Source organism: Phalacrocorax carbo, chromosome 2 (assembly GCF_963921805.1).
Source record: "Phalacrocorax carbo chromosome 2, bPhaCar2.1, whole genome shotgun sequence".
Classification (NCBI taxonomy): domain Eukaryota; kingdom Metazoa; phylum Chordata; class Aves; order Suliformes; family Phalacrocoracidae; genus Phalacrocorax; species Phalacrocorax carbo.
Genome location: NC_087514.1, coordinates 62,333,623 through 62,354,505, shown reverse-complemented (window position 1 = coordinate 62,354,505; position 20,883 = coordinate 62,333,623). Strand labels below are relative to the sequence as shown.

General features: G+C 38.8%; 1 protein-coding gene across 3 annotated transcripts in view; it reads left to right on the top strand.

Annotated features, from left to right (window-relative positions):
• The first annotated feature begins 3,753 nt into the window (after window positions 1-3,753).
• The window catches only part of RTTN (rotatin), an 88,941-nt gene continuing 71,811 nt past the window's right edge, over window positions 3,754-20,883 (top strand). For all 3 annotated transcript variants that reach the window (XM_064443098.1, XM_064443097.1, XM_064443096.1), the window contains exons 1-10: window positions 3,754-4,089; window positions 4,869-5,056; window positions 5,648-5,846; window positions 7,372-7,461; window positions 8,498-8,576; window positions 9,974-10,088; window positions 10,601-10,751; window positions 11,686-11,851; window positions 15,243-15,424; window positions 18,810-18,925. In XM_064443098.1, coding sequence (XP_064299168.1) covers window positions 4,059-4,089; window positions 4,869-5,056; window positions 5,648-5,846; window positions 7,372-7,461; window positions 8,498-8,576; window positions 9,974-10,088; window positions 10,601-10,751; window positions 11,686-11,851; window positions 15,243-15,424; window positions 18,810-18,925 — 1,317 coding nt within the window. In that variant the 5' untranslated portion in view covers window positions 3,754-4,058. The remainder of the gene's footprint in view (window positions 4,090-4,868; window positions 5,057-5,647; window positions 5,847-7,371; window positions 7,462-8,497; window positions 8,577-9,973; window positions 10,089-10,600; window positions 10,752-11,685; window positions 11,852-15,242; window positions 15,425-18,809; window positions 18,926-20,883) is intronic.

Genomic DNA, 20,883 nt, shown 5'->3' with positions numbered 1-20,883 from the left:
TTCTTTACTTGTCCACCTATCATCAATTTATTGGGACAGAACCCAACTGATACAGAAGAGATTTTAAAAGGTTATTGGAATTATAAAAACCAAGCTTGTGAGGAGACACGAGTAGGCAGCCCTTTAAAGTTCATCTTACGTAGAGTGCAGTAAGGAAGCAACAAGGGACAATGTAAATGAGATTCTGTGACTAATTTCCCCAGTGGTGGAACTCCTACACATTTTGACTGTGGATCAGTAAGAATATATATGGTGGAAGTGTCATCCGTGTTAAATAACACCAATGGAGATGAGAAAGTCAAACTGGTTTCAGAAGCAGCTATGGGAAGCTGCAAACTAATGGGAACAACCAGACAGTAGGGAAAGTGGAGGCACTAGTGGGAGCCCAAAACAGGAGACAGACACAGAGGGAATCAGTGCTCCCAGTCACAGGAGACTAGTCTTCTCCTATTTAGGTTATCTCACAATGCCAACAATAATTATTGAATCCATCCACCATTTTTTCCATTTTGAATACCCAGTAAAATGTTGTGTGGTGTTTTTTTTTAATTTTTTCTTCATATACAACACTTTGTCCTTATCACTCCTCTATTTGTAACAAAGAAAATTTGATTACTGATCATTCTGAATACCAGTCTTGAGCCATGATAGCATAAAATGTATTGCACCAGCTGATAGTGTGCTCCCGGATCACTGTTTTAAGTACACAACCACCCCTTCTCTGGTCTAAACCAGGAGCAGCAATATTGAGGCTGCTCTTCAAGGTTAGGAATCTTTTTTGGAGTTGAAGTTAATTATGCCTTCAGTTAAGAAAATCTGAATGAAATGCCCATGCTTACAGTGCAGAGGAGTATATTACCAATGGAGAGTGCGTATGTGTCACCCGTGCATTAGCAACAACTCTATGAACCGTTTGTGCAGCAACTAATTCAGACACTGAAGACAGTGCAAGAAAACATTTGTTTTTCTGATGCAATATAGATTGACTGTATTTAAAGAGGTGAGAAGGACCTGGATCGAACACTCCTGTAGATTTGAATGATACATCTTTTCCTCCTGAAGGAAAGTTTTCCCAAAAGGGAAATGACTGCTTCAGCAATTCCATCTCCTTGCTGGACAAATGAGACACAAATCCATTCCATTATTATTGTGAGTCTCATATCAGGTCTCATAAAATTCCCACCGGTCCTGTGTGGGGAAATGTGAGCAGCCCTGTGCAGATCTGATTAGAGCTCTTCATATTTCATTACATGAGCATACCATCCACAGCTAAAAGCAATTTTTACTCAGTTATGCTTCTTTTGTAATTGCTCTTGTAAAGCCTCCTGTGGAAAAAAAACAAACAACCCTTGCAGCAATCAAGGTAGATTTATAATGAATTTAATAAAGTCCCTTTGTTTTATTGCCCCACAGACAGAAATATTGTCTTGCAAAACGATGGACAGTTCTGAGTTGTGTACAGCCTTGATAGAGCAGATAGAATCATAGAATTGTTTAGGCTGGAAAAGACCTTGAAGATCATCAACTCCAACTGTAAACGTAACACTGCCAAGTCCACCATTAAACCATGTCCCCAAGTGCCACATCTACACATTTTTCAAATATCTCCAGGGATGATGACTCAACCACTTCCCTGGGCAGCCTGTTCCAATGCTTGATAATGCTTTCGGTGAAGAAATTTTTCCTAATATCCAATTAATAGGATTATCCAATTAATAGGATTTAATGAAAAATCCATTTAATATCCAATAAAATCCTCCCCTGGTGCAACTTGAGGCCATTTCCTCTTGTCCTATTGCTTATTACTTGGGAAAAGAGCCTGACACCCACCTCACTACAACCTCCTTTCAGGTAGTTGTAGAGAGTGATGAGGTCTCCCCTGAATCTTGTTTTCTCCAGGCTAAACAACTGCAGTTCCCTCAGCCGCTCCTCATAAGACTTGCTCTCCAGACCCTTCACTGGTTTTGTTGCCCTTCTCTGGACACACTCCAGCAACACAATGTCCTTCTTGTACTAAGAGACCCCAAACTGAACACAGTATTCGAGGTGTGGCCTCACCAATGCCAAGACAACCAATTCCTTACTCCTGCTGGCCACACTATTCCTGATACAAGCCAGGATGCTGTTGGCCTTCTTGGCCACCCGGGCACACTGCTGGCTCATGTTCAGCTGGCTGTCAACCAGCATCCCCAGGTCCTTCTCCGCTGGGCAGGTTTCCAGCCACTCCTCCCCAAACCTGTAGCGTTGCATGGGGTTGTTGTGACCAAAGTGCAGGACCTGGCACTTGGTCTTGTTAAACTTCATACAATTGGCCTCGGCCCATCAATCAGCTCGTCCAGATCCCTCTGCAGAGCCTTCCAGATGAACACTCCCACCCAGTTTGGTGTCGTCTGCAAACTTTTTATGGTGCACTTGATCCCCTCATCCAGATCATTGATGAAGACATTAAACAAGACTGGCCCCAACACTGAGCCCTGGGGAACACTGCTTGTGACCAGCTGCCAACTGGATTTAGCTCCATTCACCACAACTCTTTGGGCTCAGCCATCCAGCCAGTTTTTTAACCAGGGAGGAGTACACCTGTCCAAGCTGTGAGCAGCCAGTTTCTCTTGGAGAACGTTGTAGCAACTTGTGTCAAAGGCTTTACTAGAGTCCAGGTAGGCAACATCCACAGCCTTTCCCTCATCCACTAGGTGGATCACCTGGTCACAGAAGGAGATCAGGTTAGTTAAACAGGACCTGCCTTTCATAAACCCATGCTGACTGAGCCTGATCACCTGGTTGTTCTGTATGTGCTGCGTGATGACACTCAAGATGATCTGCTCCAGGTATGCGCAGAGCTCATGTTCAACCTACATGCACAACAGCAAGGTGTCAGCTCCCTTACTGGCACAGAACACCAATTGCTATTGAAATGCTTACTATTCTGAATGCTGCTAGACAGGTAGCCCGTTTGGTTTTGGTAGACTAACCCGCAGGACCACCGCTGTGTTACCCAGGTATGGCAGCATTCTGAGCCATAAGGCTGGGAATTTTAAACTGTAAGGTTGGGTTTCTGCATTGCACAGAATAATGATGGAAAGGGCTTGCGTTTCTAGAACATGGGTAATTCACATCAAGCTGGAAAATGCACGCCAGTAATTGCAGGTGGCCAGCTGAAGCTTTTCTAATTATTTTGAAGGATAAAACAACGTGTCTGTTTGCACTGAATTTTTTAAATTCTCTCAGGTGCGCTGACTGAATTGCGAACCCACTTGTAACCGGTCCTTTGCTATCTGAAAGGCATTGCTCTAAATGTTTGAAGTTTGACAACGACTTACAAGTTACTCGTTCGGTTCATTAAGCTCCGCCCCCCCGCAATCGCTTGGAGAAGCCTGAGGTAAAAAAAGACACCGAGGATACCTGCTTCTGCCAAGAAACCACGACTAAGCCCGACAGCGGTTCATCCGGCCAGGACCCCACAAACCCCTACCGGCGGCAGGCCGTCCCGCCGGCGCGCTCTCCCTCGGGGCAGGCGGGGCGCGCCCCCGCGGCGGCGAGGACCCCTGGGCGGCGCCAGGCCCGCGGCCTCGCCGGTGCCCGCGCCGGGAGGCGGCTGCAGCCCGCAAACCTTAGGGAAAGGGCGGCAGCAGCAGCCGTGCCACCACCGGCCGCCGGATCGCTGTCACCCGGGGCCGGGGTCGCGCCTAGGCGAAGCACCCCCACACCCGCGCATCGCGGGCGGGCACCGCAAAGCCGCCCCGCTCCGCTCCGCCCTGCCGGCCGGCTGCCGCGGCGGGGCGGGAGGGCTGCCCGCGGGGCTGCCCGGGAGTCGGAGTTGCTTGTGCCCCCTCCCCTGGAGTGTCCCCCCGCCGCACGGCCCGCTCCGGGGCTGCGGCGGCGCTGGAGGCTCGCGGCGTGCGTGGCGCGCAGCAGCGGCCGGTGGGGAGCGGCGGGCTGGAGCGGGAAGCGGGGCGGACTACGTTTCCCAGGGCGCACCGCGGCCGCCGTTGGCTCGGCGGGGCGGGCTGGCGGCGGAACCGGCGCGGCGGTTGAATGCTGGCGGGGAGCGGGGCGCCATGGAGGTGTCGTCGCTCGTCAGGAAGCTGGGTAACGGCTCCCCGCTCCCTCCCGGAGCGCTGCGGCCGGCTGTCGGGGGGCGTCGCGGCTGTCGCGTAGGGGGCTGCGGGGCTGCGTGCCGGGGGGCGGCGGGGCAGGTCGCCCCCCCCCCCCCCCCCCCGCGGCGCTGGCCGCGGAGGTCTCACTGCCCGGCCGGACTCCGGCAGCGAGGACAGGAGGGAGAGAGCGAGCGGGAGGTGGAGCGGGGGCGCTCCTTCCTTCCCCGGCACCGGCGGCCCATGCCCGGCCTCCGGTCCCGCACGGCCGCCGCCCGGGCCCTTCCCCTGGTTTTCGCCTTCTGCTTCTCCACGCGTCTGCCCGCTGCAGGCGTGCAGGGGGCGGTGGCACGCGTGATGCCCCCCTGGGGAACGGCGAAGGCTTTCCCCCTCGGATACGGTGCCCTTCGATGCACTGGGCTTGGGCAGGTTTTGCCTGATGGGCGAGGCTGAGGCAGCTCTTGGTATCTGCAACGTATTGTGGTAGAGTTTTTCAGAGTTTAGTTGTATGCTTCAAGGAAAAGGCCATCCTCGTGTTTTACGTTCGGCACCAGATTATATCAGCGTATTTTTTAATATTTTACAGTTTTACACCGTGCAAACATACTTGATTAGCTTACTGCTGGTGAGAGCAGTGTTTCTCTTCCTGGCAAGCATAATACCGACCGTATAAAAGCTACCTTTTTTCACAGATCTTTTGACAGCGTTCTGGTTGTCCAAATATTAAGTCAGATGAATTTATGGGGTTTTTTTAATCCCCCTTTTTTTGGGCAGGTCACGAACTGGCAGAGATAAGAGAACGATCTCTGAAGACTATTCTGTTTAAATTAGAACATAACTTGATTTCGTACGCTGATCTGGTCCATGAAAATGTGCTTTTCCTTAATCTTTTGGAGTGGTTCAATTTTCCAGTCGTACCAATGAAGGAGGAAGTACTAAATTTTGTGAACAATCTAATCAAGGTATGACACACTAATGTTTATTTATATATAAACTATATGTCTTTAGAATGCTAAAGCTAAATAAAACTGGATATTATTTAGTTTTGTAGCTCCACGTGATGAGATGTTATTATTCACTTCTTTGTAAAACACTCTAAAGTAGTGTGTGGACAGAAATTAAGACAATTTGAGTGACTTGCAGTTGGTCATAGGGATAGCAGCAAAACCTAATTCTTTTCTGGGCTTCTGATTTAGTTCTTCTTCAGCTTCTCATTTAGTGTTTAATTTCTTCTGTGGAACATGATTTGCAGCTAAGCACTTGCACTCTTCCTGAAAAGTGAAGATTTGAACAATGGTGCAACTTTTAAAAAAGTTGAGAAAACACTGCAGAAAGTTTGGCGATCTCATAATATGGTCTTATGTTTTAATCACTAAACAACAGCTTTGCAGAGGGGGAAAAAAAAACATCCTTGAAACTGATGGATGGCCTAAACAAAGGCGAAATCTAACTTAAGTTTTGATGACGAGTCTTTCCTTTCCTCCCCCTCCCTCAAGGTTAAGAAACCTTGAGCCTCTTCAGGCTAACTTTGTCAGTTATTTGTCCAAATGTAGCATCCGCCTGTGGCCCAGAAAATGATTGGAATTGGTGCAGTGGAATTCTTCTCTCAGCTTCGCCCCAATGTGGATCCAAACTTACAGGCTATAATTGATGGGATTGTGGATGGGCTGTTCTTCCTTCCTTCTGGACTTCCTTCTAGTTCTTTATCAGTATGTTATCAAACTCAGTCTCAGCCTTCAGCAGATCAACCAGGTAAATTACGCATTTTGAAGTGTGATTTATTTAAAATGAGAATAAAGTAAATAGAAAGCTTCTAGGCTATGAGAAGTTGAGGCTTTCAGCCATAGTAGGCAAATGATTCTTGAGAGATCAGTGAAGTGCGTGGTAAGTAGATTCTGCCAGAGAAACTGTGATCTTTAGCTAAATCGTATAGTGTCATTCCTGTAATGGAATTCTCTGTACAAGAACACCACCACTGTTGTTTGTAACCTGACCTTCTCTGTCCATTTTTTTCAGTATGTAATGTCTGTTTGCTTTAATGTAAAAAGGGCATGATACAGGACATAAACTTCCAAAGACTGCTTCATGGCAGTGAGAGCAGCAACTTTGAACAAATATGTAATTAAGTGATTGGCACTGTGATTTACAGTGCCTCTTAGATGCAGTCAAGAAGCAAACCCATGTGGTTCTCTTCTGCCTTAAAAATTTTAGCACAGAGGAGAAAATTACGTACCATGGAGGTCCTTACTTTATCCCTCTGGTTCTCGTGGGAAGGACACTGCTGTTATACTGCATGCTGTAGTAATGGACACAGCTCTGTCACTTGTACTGTGCAATCTCAGAGCTAAAAGTAATTTTCCTGCTGCTTCTGCAACCTGTCTAGTGCTTGGAGTTTTAGTTTGCTAGAACTATGTGGTGGCTGTAAATTGATTTCCCTCCCCCCACTTCATGCCCACATAAGGATTTAGCTAGATTTTTACCTAGGATTGCAACTGTATGGGGAATAATACAATTTTTACATATACATTCTTACACTAAACCTTTTTTAAACTACCCAATTGAAGTATTGTACATAATTCCCATTTATGCTGTAAATTGTCTACAGGTGTGGATTAAATAATGCTTAGTTACAGGAGTGTTATATTTTACTTTCAATTTCACTTACTGGGAAAAATTGTAAACTAACAATTTGCGCATTATCTAGTTTGATCCTTTGAGCCACATATGGTGTTCTGGAGAGATTGCTTTTAATGTTACATACCTTTTGTATACTTTGTAATATAGTTTGTGTATTAATTGCATGTGTTTAATATACATACTATATACAAGGGGGGACTACTTTTCAGCTGACTTGAAAAGAAAGCAGTTTTGATATAAAAAGGTTTTAAAGAGTTAATTTAAAAAGTTGATTTTATTACTGTGTAGGTAGATTAGAGGAAAACATATTTTTGGCTGCCAGTTCTCCATCAGGCAATACATTTTGTGTACCTGTTTTTACTATTGCTTATGTGCTGTGCAAGGTAGTGTAAGAAAATGGAAAAAACCTTTACAGTTGCAGAATATGACTGTAGAAAAATAGACATTGACACACTCCTTTTTTTCACTCCACTTTCCTGATCAACTGAGACTATTTTAAATTGGTTGCCTGAACAGGTTAAAACTCAAGGGCAAAAGGGAGGCAGTTCAGGAGAAGCATGAAGATAAATTGAGGCTTGCTTTCGGGTGTTTTTTTTTTTTTAGTGTGCATTTTTTTAAACTTACCATTTATTTGTTTTAGCTCTGCCTCACGAGGAATTAGTGACTGGATATTTTTGTCAAGGTAGAAGTCATCTGCCGCAGTTAGAAATCCCTCCCAAAAGGACAGTTGGTATGTGTAGTTATAAGAATATGTTAATTACAGAATTAGAGTTGTAATTTAGATTGACTTCCGTTACAAGTATTATTATTTTCCTGTTGTTATTCTATGAAACCTAGTATCACAGAAACTACGATTATAATGTTTATAAAGATGACATTCATCTTAATAGATCCTTCTCTTTTCTAATAAATAGTTACTATAACTATTTGGAATATGTAAAGTATGTTAAAATATGCTGTAATTTAAGAAAATATTTAAATTTTGAATGATTTTCAGAAGATTTATGTTCCATACTAGAAAGTGTCTGTTTAAGTACATTTTTATTTCAACAGAACTTAAAGTCTGAAGTACCTTTCTACTTTTCAGAAAACTAGATTATGTGCTTTAGAAATCTTTGTATCTAAGTGAAAACCAGTGTTATGCTTTTATTTATTGTTGGTAAAATGATGTGAAATGTTTCACTGACAAACAGAGATGATTATTATTTTGGAAAGTCTTTGCCTGTACCAATATACTAGTAATAGTTCACATAGGAGCATCATATTTAACATGCAATACAGTGCTGAGAACTAGATTTTAAAATATGACTTTGGAGTTACTGTATGTAAATCACCCAGTGTAACAGCTGTCTCTAGAATTGCATAATTATGATATTGGTACAGGAAAAGATATTCCAAAATATATATGGCCTGTGTTTGTAGTCTGGAAAGACTACTAAAGAATATTTGTAGTAGAACAAAATTATAATTTGATGGAAAGCATGATCTGGGAGATTGAGTGCTCTTCCACTAATGCCGTGTTTTCCATTTGCTAAAACTTACTTCAGTAAATGTATTTCATCTTGATTGGAGATGACTTCAATATTTTTTTGTTATTGCTGAAAATTCTCATTAGAAGCACTTGGGTTTGTGTGAGTGAATATTTAATAAAAGGTATTTCTATTTCAGATACTGTGTAGTTCATAAGTTTTTGACTTTGCCATGGAAATATACAGCATAATACTCCTTTAAAATATTCTCCAAAATTTCCCTTCTCTTTTTTGCAGTGAAATGCTTGAAATTTTCCACGTTTCCTTGGCTAACTCTGACTTCAACAGATAGACATGTTCTTTCATCAAATGAAAGGTACAGTAATAGAAACATTACAGTTTGCTTGTAGTAATTTTTCTTGGGTAAAAGTGGTTCTAAATTTCTGCCCTTCTGCATCATTAGACTGTTCCTGTAAATAACTTAATGAGGTAAATTATAATAAATGATCATAAAAGCTGCCTGGAAGTTGAGAGCCAATAAACAATGAGTTGTAATAGGACAAGTTTTTTGTTAATGTTGCTCTCCATTCTTAGTGTTTAATTCAATGTATATTCTTTTTGTTCATTACACTTCAGTCTCTCTTCTAAATTTGTCAAATGGATCAAAGATTTCATTCAGTTAATTCAGTCAATTAAATTTCATTCAGTTAATTAAGCTGGAATAAAATCATTATTTACTTTACCCCTACAGCTGCTTGGCAGAGAAATCCATACTTTCAGGAGTAGCTTAACTAGGTTTAGGCCAATAAGTTTAGGTACAATACCTTATCCAGACACTGAGTCATTTGGATCATCTTTCTGTAGTGAATTTCTTTTTTTGTTTGTTTTTAAATTTATTTTAGAAAAACGGTGTTTGAAGTGACTCAAGGAAAAGTTCTGTAATTGGGATTCCTTATGAGTTGTCACAGAGCTGTGATACTTTTGTAGCATAGCCAGTAATGCAGTTTCATGGACTGGACTATTTAACAAGTCTACTATAACTGTAAGCTTTCTTGTAAGAGGTTTCAAAAGATCTCTGAAGCTGGAAAACCTCTTTAATATTTAATTTCCCTTATGCCTGAGTCTAGAAAAAGAACACAGATCCTTAAAACTGGACGTGTTTGATATTTTTTTTACAGTGGTTTCAGAAACAGTGGTTTCTGAAACAACAAAAATAGGGAAAAGAACAGTAAGGTAGAATCCCCAAAAGGTTCTTATTATTTACTAATATATGTATTAGAGAATAGCTAATAAATGTTTTCCTTTACATAACTTCCCACATATGTAATTCAAGTGCTTTTAAGTTATACATGAACCTTGGTAATGAAAAAAAGCTTTCTTACTGGTAAGAGTTAGATTACTTGCTGTATACTACTAAGATAATCACTAGGTTCACAGGAAATCTCCAGTCTTTCTTAATTTCAAATTCAGAATCAATAAAGTTATTTCTCTTCTGGGAACTTAATTTTACATGTGGTTTGATAACAGCTGGAATTGAGTTTGTTCTCTATTGTATACAGAATTAGCATAGCTAAGGAATAATTCAAATTTAAAAATGGTATGACAGTAGAATTACAGCATTTTGTTCTTTAGATTCTTCAGTGTTGTGATTATAACTTTCTTGTAAAGCCTTGTTCAAGCTCATGATTACTGGTTGGGTTTGGTGGTGGTGGGTGTGCGTTTTTTTTGTTTGTTTTGTTTTAATACCTATTTAAATACGTACTGCATTTTCAGCTCTTTGAGAAGTAACAACCAAAGTTTAATTTGGAGTACATGTGAGCTTCTTCAGGATGTGATTATGCAAGATTTTCCTGCTGAGATCTTCCTTCAAAGGCCAAAGATTGTACAGGCAAGAATTCACTTCAAGTTTAAGGTTTTTATTGTGCTGTAGTGTAAGTTGTGCCAAGTAAGAATTGATGTAAATGACTTGTTTCTAAATGAACTCTTGTTTAACTGTTTTGATTATGTAAACTCTAAGTGCACAGACAAGGGGACCTTAGCTAAATATTGTATTTACTAAGTTATTTGGTTGTAACAATGTATCTTGCTAATCAGTAATGAAGTGTGTTGTGAACTAGTACTTTGTTTCTTTTGGATAAGATAAAATTGTGTCATTGTCATGTGCACATCCTTGGATGGGCTCCCATAATGAAAGTAGTGACCTGATTGAAAATATAATGTGGAACCGATAGTCTTCATTCAGTAAGAAAACAGTAGTTAAGCCTATTTATTCTTTGCTGTGATTTTTAAACACTTAGAAACATCTGTGAACTCTATATAGTGCAAAACACTTGCTGGCAGTGTTGTTCATGAAGGTGCATTAATGTTCAGCTACCAGCATTGATGGTTTTGTATTTGCAGAGTCTTTTGTGTCTGCTAAACCTGGCTTTTGGAGGAGATGGAAGACATCGGTTAGCTTTGCAGGCTGTGTCGTGCCTGCAACAGTTGTGCATCTTCTTGAGAAGCAGACTTAACTTTCACAGAGATCCAAGTTTTTCTTCCACAGAGCACAGTAGGCATTTTCAAATATTTGAAATACTGTTGTGCTTTTACCACAGGTAGGACTGTCTAAAATAATTAAAGAAAAAAAAAAGCCAACCCACAGGTTTATAGCAAACGTAATCTTGTGAAACTGTTTTGCTAAATGATGATGTGCAGTACTATTCATGTTAGTAAATATTCTTTGAGTGCTGTCTTTATTTTAAAAAACGGACTAATTTTTACACTTTCCTGTGATCCTCTGTTCATCAGCTTTTTCCAGTATCCGACTGTTTGTATGTCAGTAGGAAAGGGATTTTTAATGAAAACATAATGAAATCTGTAAAATAAAAGTGGGCAGAGTTTCAGAACAGTTTCCAATCTATTAGTGCTGAACAGTTTAGTTACTTATTTCATGAGGTGTGTTTAATTTTCTTTTTTTATTCTGATGGCTGAAAATAGTCTAGTCATCGGTTTGAATTTTACAGTGATTAGGGCTATTTCACAATGTTCTTCATGCTTAAATTTTGTAGATTTAATAGTGTAGATTAGTTATAATGATCTTCCTATTTCCATTTTGTCAGCTGAATTTAATCAACTTTGTTTCTGTAAATTCGTAGTCTGGTTCTCTTCATAAGATTGCCACTATATTTCGTGTCTTAATAAATGATACTGCTTGTTTCATTGCTAATTCAGTTATAACAACAAATCTAATAGCCTTCATCAGATGCTATGTTTGTATTTTTAAAACTCAAGATCTGTGATTCAACTGTGATTTTCAGTGGTTTTGCCTTGGAAATGAGTTTCTAAACTCTGCTACTTGCCAGTGATAGGTTGTTCTAGCTTGCCAATATTTACTTGGTGTTTTCCATATCTTACCTTGGCTACTTTTACCATTACTTCACTATGTAGAACCTTTCAGAATAATGGATTCTGTTAATGGAAAATATTGTTTGTGTTACATAAAGGCACAGCTTCCCAGAATTCATCTATATCTTACTGTCAAGAAGCAAGAGGTCCTCCTCGTTCTCAGAATCCATCACCTGGAAGCAGTAGCCCTCGGCCGTCTGTGATTGGACGGCCAGTTCAGCGTCCTAGAGGAGATGGTCAAGACTGGGATGCAGCATCTTCCAGGTGAAATAGCAAATAAATTTTTATTTTAAGTGTAAGTTATTAATTAAGCTAATTAACAATTGTCAGTGTGTGGGATGATGTGAGAGTTTTGTGAACATGGAAAATTCAAACCATGTTTATTAGATGGTTAGTTCTTTAACTGGTGTTCAGAATACATAAGGTAAGTTTTACCAGCCACATTCTGTACCCAACCAACCTTTTTAACGAACTCTCTTAGTATCAGTTGTTACTGCTTGTGCATGTATTTGTAAGATGCAGAAAAGCATTTATGCAGCCTATTGCTGTAAAGTCAGGGGTTTTTCTTCAGCAGATGACCCTGGTAAGTTCTTATAAGTTAAATGGCCATCCCATAGGTAACAGTGTGCAGTATTGTCAAAAATCCTATCTGTATAAAGATTTCCATTGAAGCCTTTAAGCTGTGTTGTGAAATCTGACAACAAATTTCAGTAGTATATCATCTAACTATTCAACTCCAATATGAAATTATGAATTGTCTGTATACCTTCAAAATGCTGAGGTGGTTCTTCATGTGTAGTTTTATTACTCATCTTGACAGACTTAAAGCTGCTGTTCTAGAACCAGTGTCTTCTAGTATGTGGGAATTTAACAGTTCTTGTGAATCCTTACTGTGTGCTTGTTGGCAGTTCTTCTGAGTCTCCATGGAATATTGGCTTAGTGAATCAGTAACTCCTAGGTATTCAAATAGACTCTGATATTACAGATGAGAATAGCTCATGTAGTTACTTGTAAATGCATCTTGAGAGTCATTATATTAAAAGGTTATTTTCACTCATCTTAAGTGTAATGTATTCATTTTTTTATTATGTAACTGTAAATGAACTCCAGGCTTTCTGTGGACCTCTGCATTATGCATTTATGCATTCTACGACCTGTTTTCCCCAGTGAACGGTTAACAGTTTAATAGTAGCTGGTGTATATTGTGCAAGAGACATGGATGGCCTGCCTATCCATGTAGTAAGAAAATTTACATAAGAGTAAGCAACAGTGAAGGCTGTGATGAGACATCCACAAAGCAGGGAGTGGTAATATATTAAAAGTATAAGGCCATATTATGACCTGTTCATGACGGTACACTTCTATCGTCTTGCATCCTGTGTGCTGCAGCAGAACTGCTCACTGCCCATGGATCCCATTTCTTACATAGATAAAATTTAGCCCAGAGACAGTATAAAGAAAAGCCTGATGTTGAACAGGGAACATGGTAGAGGGAAATGACTATAGTGTTGCTCTGATGTTGCTGATTTTGATATGGAAGAGCTGCTTTTAGTGAATCTTGTATTTTTCAACATTATTGTTGTATAAATTATTTGCTTATTGCCATTCTATATGTAACTCTTCTTTTTCCTTGTTCTTAAATCTTGAGACTCTTCAATCTATCTGTTTGTCTGTTTCAAATTCTGCCTGGAAACTTAATCTTTCCTCTTCTGAATTGTTTTTATGATTGATACCTCTCCTCCCTTACCCTCTGGTAAGTGTAATCAGAACCACTACCTACTGGTGAATTCTCCTATCTTCCTTATAGTCTTCCATTTACCTCTTAAAATCAGTTGGCTTTTAAATTCTTAATTTCTATTCTTTAGACATCTTTTACATTTAGTTAGACAACATAATGTAACTCAGTCATGCCACAATTCAGTTTCTTCAGCTTGCTTAATAATACAAAAACAACCAAACAGAAAACAACTATAAAAATCACACGTGTTTTTAAAGCAATTCAAGATTGCTAAATACTAGGCTAAGAAAAAATATAAATATTAATTCTGAGTTGCATTAATTATAATGTTGCCAATAGAATTAGATTCTTTTTGAAAGCAGTCAGAAAATAAAATTACGAACTATAGAGCTCATAATTTTAAATAATTATATTTATAATATAATGACTACATGTATGTTTTACATGTAATATATACTTGGTTGCACTTAAGGCTTTCTTGGACAAGGGAATGTTTTCTGTTTCACAGTGGACAAAGAGGTCCTATAGGCTTAAACACATGGCTTGCTTACTTAATTTTCCTTCTAAGGATTCTTGTGACTAGCCGTAGCAGATGAAACCAAGCTGAGGAGTGAAGTTGACATGCCAGAAGGACAGGATGCCATCCAGAGACTTAGACAAGCTGGATAGGTGGGCCTGTGAGAACCCCATGAGGTTCAACAAGGCCAAGAGCAAGGTCCTGCCCATCATCTGGGGCAACCCCCAGTATCAGTACAGGCTGGGGGATGAAGGGATTGAGAGCAGCCCTGCAGAGAAGGATTTGGGGGTACTGGTGAATCAAAAGCTGGACATGAGATGGCAGTGTGCACTTGCAGCCCAGAAGGCCAACTGTATCCTGGGCTGCATCAAAAGAAGCGTGGCCAGCAGGTTGAGGGAGGTGATTCTGCCCTTTTACTCTGCTCTGGTGAGACCGCAGCTGGAGTGCTGCGTCCAGCTCTGGAGCCCTCAGCACAGGAAGGACATGGACCTGTTGGGGCGGGTCCAGAGGAGGCCACAAAAATGATCTGAGGGCTGGAGCACCTCTCCTATGGGGACAGGCTGAGAGAGTTGGGGTTGTTCAGCCTGGAGAAGAGAAGGCTGCAGGGAGACCTTATTGCAGCCTTTCAGTACTTAAAGGGGGAGTATAGGAAAGATGGGAGCAACCTCTTTATCAAGGCTTGTTGTGTCAGGGCACAGAGTAACGGTTTTAAACTAAGAGAGGGTAGATTCAGACTAGATATAAGGAAGAAATTTTTTACAATGGGAGTGGTGAGACACTGGCACAGGTTGCCCAGAGAGGTGGTAGATGCTCCATCCCTAGGAACATTCAGGGTCAGGTTGGTCGGGTCTCTGCACAACCTGATAGAGTTGAAGATGTCCCTGCTCACTGCAGGGGGGTTGGCCTAGATGACCTCTAAAGGTCTCTTCCAACCTAAACCATTCTATGATTCTATATAGAATGGCTTTAATATTTAGTAGGTATAGTTCAGGCTGAAATTTTATTTAGTAGGTGGCCTTGCTGCAAGCAACTAAGACTTTGTTCATGAAAAATGATGTTTCAAATAAACGGATTTTTCTCTTGCAATATAGTATTCGTTGCACGTGTATTTATTTGAGTACACATTTCTGAGTGCTTTTGAAGATGACTGCCAAAAAAGTAGGCATCCTCCTGTGATGCTACCGGTTCTGACATTTAAAAAACATACCAAATAAAATCCCTCTTTTCCTGCAACACTGATGGATAGGAGAGAATGATTGGGATAGAAGGAAGGATATGCACTGAGGAAGGAGGACATTAAAATACTTGATGTTGTTTTTAACATATGTACATACATGGGTTTTCTCTTTGCAAGAGTTAACTGTGGCTTTTTTTGTGTGTGTTTTGTTTGTTGTTTCAAGTGGAAACAGTACCCAAGCAAATGCAACCTCCAGAATATCTCTGCATTCCCCACTTGATATAGGACGTATTGACCTACCAGATAATGAAAATGAGGACACTTTGGAATTACAGATGAAGCAGCTTAGCCTTCCTCAGTTCTGTGTTTCCATCTTAGAAAATGCAATACCTCTTCTAAGAACAGGTGAGAAAGTTTTGACTTACATATTTCACTTATGTATCCTTCCCATCTTCAGTGCAAACCTCTGAAGAAGTTGGTACTATGAGTTGAGTACCTAAAATAAATAAGGTACAGTTGATTGCCAATATACTGTAGGTAGTTACAACAGTTCTTTTCTAGAGATTTTGTTCAGGTCATAAAGCTTCACTCTTCTGGTTGATTTCCAGAATTGCCGCAGAAGTTTGAAGTGCTTTTTACTGATGGTGGGAAGTAGCGGTAGGAAGTAGTGGGTGTGTGGTGGAAAATGGTACGGCTGAATAAAATGTCATTCAAGAAGATGAAAAAAATAACCACATGTAACAAAATGTGTCTGATCTCTTTGAGCATAGAGTTTTCCTTCTGTTCAGGAAACAATGAACAAGAATTCTGGGAGAAGGTTTGTTTTTATTCTTATGAATGCAGTAACAAATTATAATTATGTTTTAAGAGACATAAGTAATGATAGTGTAAGTAAAACTAATGATTTTTAACTTACAAAGCTTCTAAATTGCAAAGCCTGTTTGAAGGACAGTCTTTTTGCTCTTAGATTGTCTAAAGTAGTATTTAGTCATAAAACAATGTCATCCAAAACAGGTATTAGTAAATGTGGTAATGTTTTCAAAGTAGGAGCTGGAAATGTGTATATATTTATGACTGGAATACTAAAGGTTGTTTTTTCTAATATTCCTGTCAACATTGCCTGAGCTGGGTAGTGGCTTTAACTTACAACAATTGTATGAAATATGTATGAAACTTCCATTTACTGTTGTTTTCATTATTTTTTTATAACTTTTAATGACTTTCTGCTCTGTCATGAAATACTAATTTATTTGTGTATTTCATAGTAACATCAGCATTAATCTGTGTCCACAAGAAAATTATTCAGTCCTCATTTTACTGGTAACAAACAAAAGTAAAATGAACAAAAGTTTTGTCTTCCCCTTTCAGAACAGTGATAATTAAATATTAATTCTTCACAAGCACATTCATGAATTCTGTCATCTTCTCTTTTTACTTATAGTGCAAAAGAAATATTTTCAATTTTTGCCATTTCTGGCGCATGTAACTTCAAATCTGCAGTTAGTGAATTTTTCCATCTTTCAAGATTCTTTTGTTGTATCTTATCATAGAACTAAAATAGTTTCATTTTCAGATGAAGTTGATCTGTCCTTATTTCTCTTGCCATCAAATTTTTTATGCTTTTTAAACTCTGCTAGATCATATTTCTTCTTTATTCCACTGTGCTTTAATGAGACATGGATTGTAAGTAAACTAATATTTTTACTCTGATCCCATTGATCTGATATCCTGTGATCTGAAGGCACCCTGTCATACTGTGAGAGGGTGACACACAGTAACACACTGCCTCTTGTGTGGTTATCTTTTCTGAATTGTTTTCTTCAGTAAAATCAACAGGCACTTTTACAATGTAATGGCAAAAGTTATATGGTAGGTATTGTATAGTGTAGATTTTCTTCTGTTTAAATTACCGGGTAAAGGAAAAACAGTAAGCTTACTGTAAAATTTGCTTGCTTGTATTTTACACTATAAAGTATTTTTTTCTGTTTTTTTTTTTTTTGATCAGTTTTAAGATACCATACTCGTCTGAAGTTCAGTGTTGATACTGCATGTTTTAAAGACAATTATTTAAATCTGAACAGCATAAGATTTGTTTTATAGCAATTGATTATATCTATCTTACTGTGCATTTAGTAATAATGAACTCTTAGCACATACTAATTGCCACAGGTGTTGGGAAATAAGTATTTTGCTGATATATTCAGGTAGGAATATGGTGGAATGAACTTGCATGTCTTTAGATCATTACAGCTGCCGCAAAACGTTGCAGATGTTATTTTCAGTTATTACCTTAAAAATATTTCTGAACCTATAGTTCAAACCCACTATTATTTACTTGCATTATAATGGAGAAATTTATTAAATCACTTTTCAAATGTTTTAAGCACAGAAATTTGATGAAGAATTTGAAAAATAATTGTGAAGAGAGAAAAAGTGCTTCTGGAGTTTTCAGGCATATACCCTTCAAGTTGGCAACATTTTGCCTAAAATAAATGGAAAACAGCACTTCTGTGAGATAGGAAAAAACAAGGTTTCAAAAAGGCCCTGTGCCATTTTCTGCCATATGCTCACTCAGAGCAGATCACTTAAGCTGCAGATTGCATGAGCTGTGGTCATTGTCACTACGTATATAGTCATGCACAGACATATATATATTTTTCCTCAAGTATATCAACAAGGCTTCTACAGTGTATAAAATCTACAAGAGTAGAAAAAGTGACAAAGAAATTAGTGTTCAATCATAAGCTGTAGGGCTTGCTTTGTTTTTTAAACAGATTTTGAAGTGTGCAAAATTTCAGTGGTAGTTGAAAAATAAATTGGAGGTTCAATGGTGCTGTGTGAAATCCATCCATGGTTTTAAATAGAAACATACCATCAACAAGTAACTAAGCCAACAGTTGCACTAAATCAAGTGTTTGCGGGAAACTGTCACTGTATGGTTCCCTAGGATGCCAGACAGTTCTGGCATCCTGTCTTGTATGAGGTTGAAAATATTTGGTCTGGCTCTACATACTCTGCCTTGTAATTCATGAAACCTTCTAGCCTTTGACTGTTCCTCCCCTTTTGTCTCATTATCTGGGACATTAGGGGGAGGTTTATATTTGTAGTAAATGTAGGCTGTTACTGTTTAAGTTTGGGCCGTGGACCTGTGTGAAGCATAAAACTGTACAAAGTATAAAAGTTACTAATTTTACAGATTTTCCTTGTTATTAAGGGATACTGAGTCAGAAAGAGCAATGAAAATTAATAAATATGAGCCTGAAAACAAGGTGGGGAAGCTGTTATGGGGAAAAGTACAAGTGGGTAAAGTGGGTATTCATCTTTTTGCCTTTCAGAAAAAGATCTCAATCAAAATAATGCAGCAAGAAAGCCTCTCCCACTATGCCAAAAATGCAGATTAACAGGAATAGATAATACACATGGAAGATCTGTAACCTAGCTGCCAGGGTGGGGGAAATAAGTGACTTTATTCTGAACTTCAAAGAAGTCCAGTAATCAATTTACAGCTGTAATAAAGTTTATGTAGTACTATAGGATTTAAGGAAATGCAGTCTTTTTCAAGTATATGATTGCTTTAATATCTCCTGTTGTGATTTTGGCTAGTTATTGTCTTCCGCGATTCAGAGCTATTGGTGGTTGAGGGCAGTTAGCATTTTTTTTCAGTAGAAGGGTATAGGAAAACTAAAATACCAGAATTTCAGATTTAGAATAATCCCTTGTTCAAAATGGTGTTGTCTGAATATTATAGTATAATATTTTGCCTGTGTTATTCTCTCATTTGTATTCCTAGGCAGTAGGAGAGTGACGATGGAAGTTCTTGAGTTGCTTGTTGAAGATATGTTCCTTATTGGTGATGCTATTTCTGAAAACGTTTGGGAAGATGATAGCCTTTTTGCATTGGAATTGGTAAGATTCTTTAGGCTTTGATCAGCTGTTTTTAACAGTCTGCTTTTATAAGCCTCTGACATTTTCTGCAGTGATTCATATACGTATCTAATCTGCTGAGCTACCCTTTTGAAAAATCTTAAATAGTTTAGTACTGGTTCTATCACTGGCATATCCTTTTTATTTTAAATGTAAGTTCTTTTCTAGATGATACTTGAAGTTTCACCTCAACAAAATAAGTAATGAATTTTGTCTTACAGTGAAAGGCTGTTAAGCAGCCATTGAGAGAAAAACATGTGGGGAAGGGTATCTGAGGGGAAAACTACTGACTACAAATGTTGGAGACCAATTTGATGTAAATGACAACTTTCACTTCCTTTACTGCTTATAAACTATCTGTTTAAAGTTAGGGAGATAATTGTTTAGATCCAGGACTAGGATTGTACAATACATGGATTAATTTCCTACACAGGACCTATTGATCCCTGCACAGATTTCAGCTATCCTTCACTCTGTGGCTTAGCTGGGAAAGAGGAGAAGGCTTTTTGGCCCAGAAGAGATACAAAGTGTTAAGGTGCTGTTGACCAAACAATTTAAATTGCTGGAAATACATACCTGAGCACAGCTGAGGGCTGTTGTATACATGAAATGTCAAATTAGTGAATAACAGATGAAATAATGATGAGTGACTTGCTTGTTTGAAGACAACTAAAAGCTGAAACTTAAGCCAGCATGGCTTATACACGTAACAAACGTACCAGAGTTGCAGACTGAAACTTGCCTAAAAACTTGAGTTAAGTGTAGTCTTAAATGCACATCACTTAAGTTAGAATTCATGAAAATACCACTGAATATGAAACAATGGTATTCCAATAATTATTAAAAAAATATTACTGGAAGCTTTCCTATTATTGATTTTACAATCAATTTTTATATTATTTTTAAGACCTAGCAGTGAATCAGAACTTTTTTCTTTGAATTTTGTGTACTGATCTGTCAAAACCTATTATAATTGATCAAGTCAGTACTGAAGATTCCTTGCAGAACATTTAATCTAAGCAGCTTAATACAATCATAGAATCATAGTCTTTTCTTGTGATAATCTTCTGTCTGGGTGTTGTATGACCTGAATCAGTTTATTCCATTGGATATAAATCATTCAAACTACAGTAGAAACTGTAAACACAATCAGGTGTACGTCATACTGATTGTCATTAGTAGGATAACATTTGTTTCCAGGCTACTAACAAGCAAAACTCTGCAAATAAGCTGGGTAACTGTATACATTTACATTGATTTTTAAAAAGAAAAAAAAAAAGCCTTGCTGATATAACTTTATTCCTTTGGTAGAACTTTGAGATTTATATCTGGAAAGTATTGTACTAATAAAATTCACATCCCATTGTAAGTTATGAATCTGCATCAATTTGTGATGCAGAGCTGGACTGTACAGTGCAGTCTAAAAAAGCTCATTTTGATAAAGCAATTGCGAAGCAGGAGATAAAAACTAGTTCTTCATCTGTCTTAGTGTTTGACTAAATAAAAATAATTTACCTTTATAGTATTTAAAACTATATAAAATAATGTCTTTTATCAGAAGTAGACTGTTTTTAGAGTTGTTAGGCTTCAGTGCCTAGAGAACATGCTTCCTCTTTGTGTTTTGTGTTAGCTGCAAGGGAAGGAGGTTATGTGTCTCTTTTCTGGGAAACTTGAAAACATTTCTTGCATAACATTATTGCTTTATGTTTCATTGTTTATCCACTTTTAAAACTCTGCACTGGAATATTGTTGTGAAAAATACATATTTTGGAAATCCCATTCAAAAATACTTAAGTTTGTAGCTGTGTGTATTTTACCCATGTTTTTATGCTTCCTTCCTCCAAAGTAAAGTTTTTACTGTTTTCCAGTTTTGTCAGTGTGCTTAAGTGCAGTTTGATTCTGCCATGCCAAAAAGTTAGATACTGCAGATTGCCATAGAT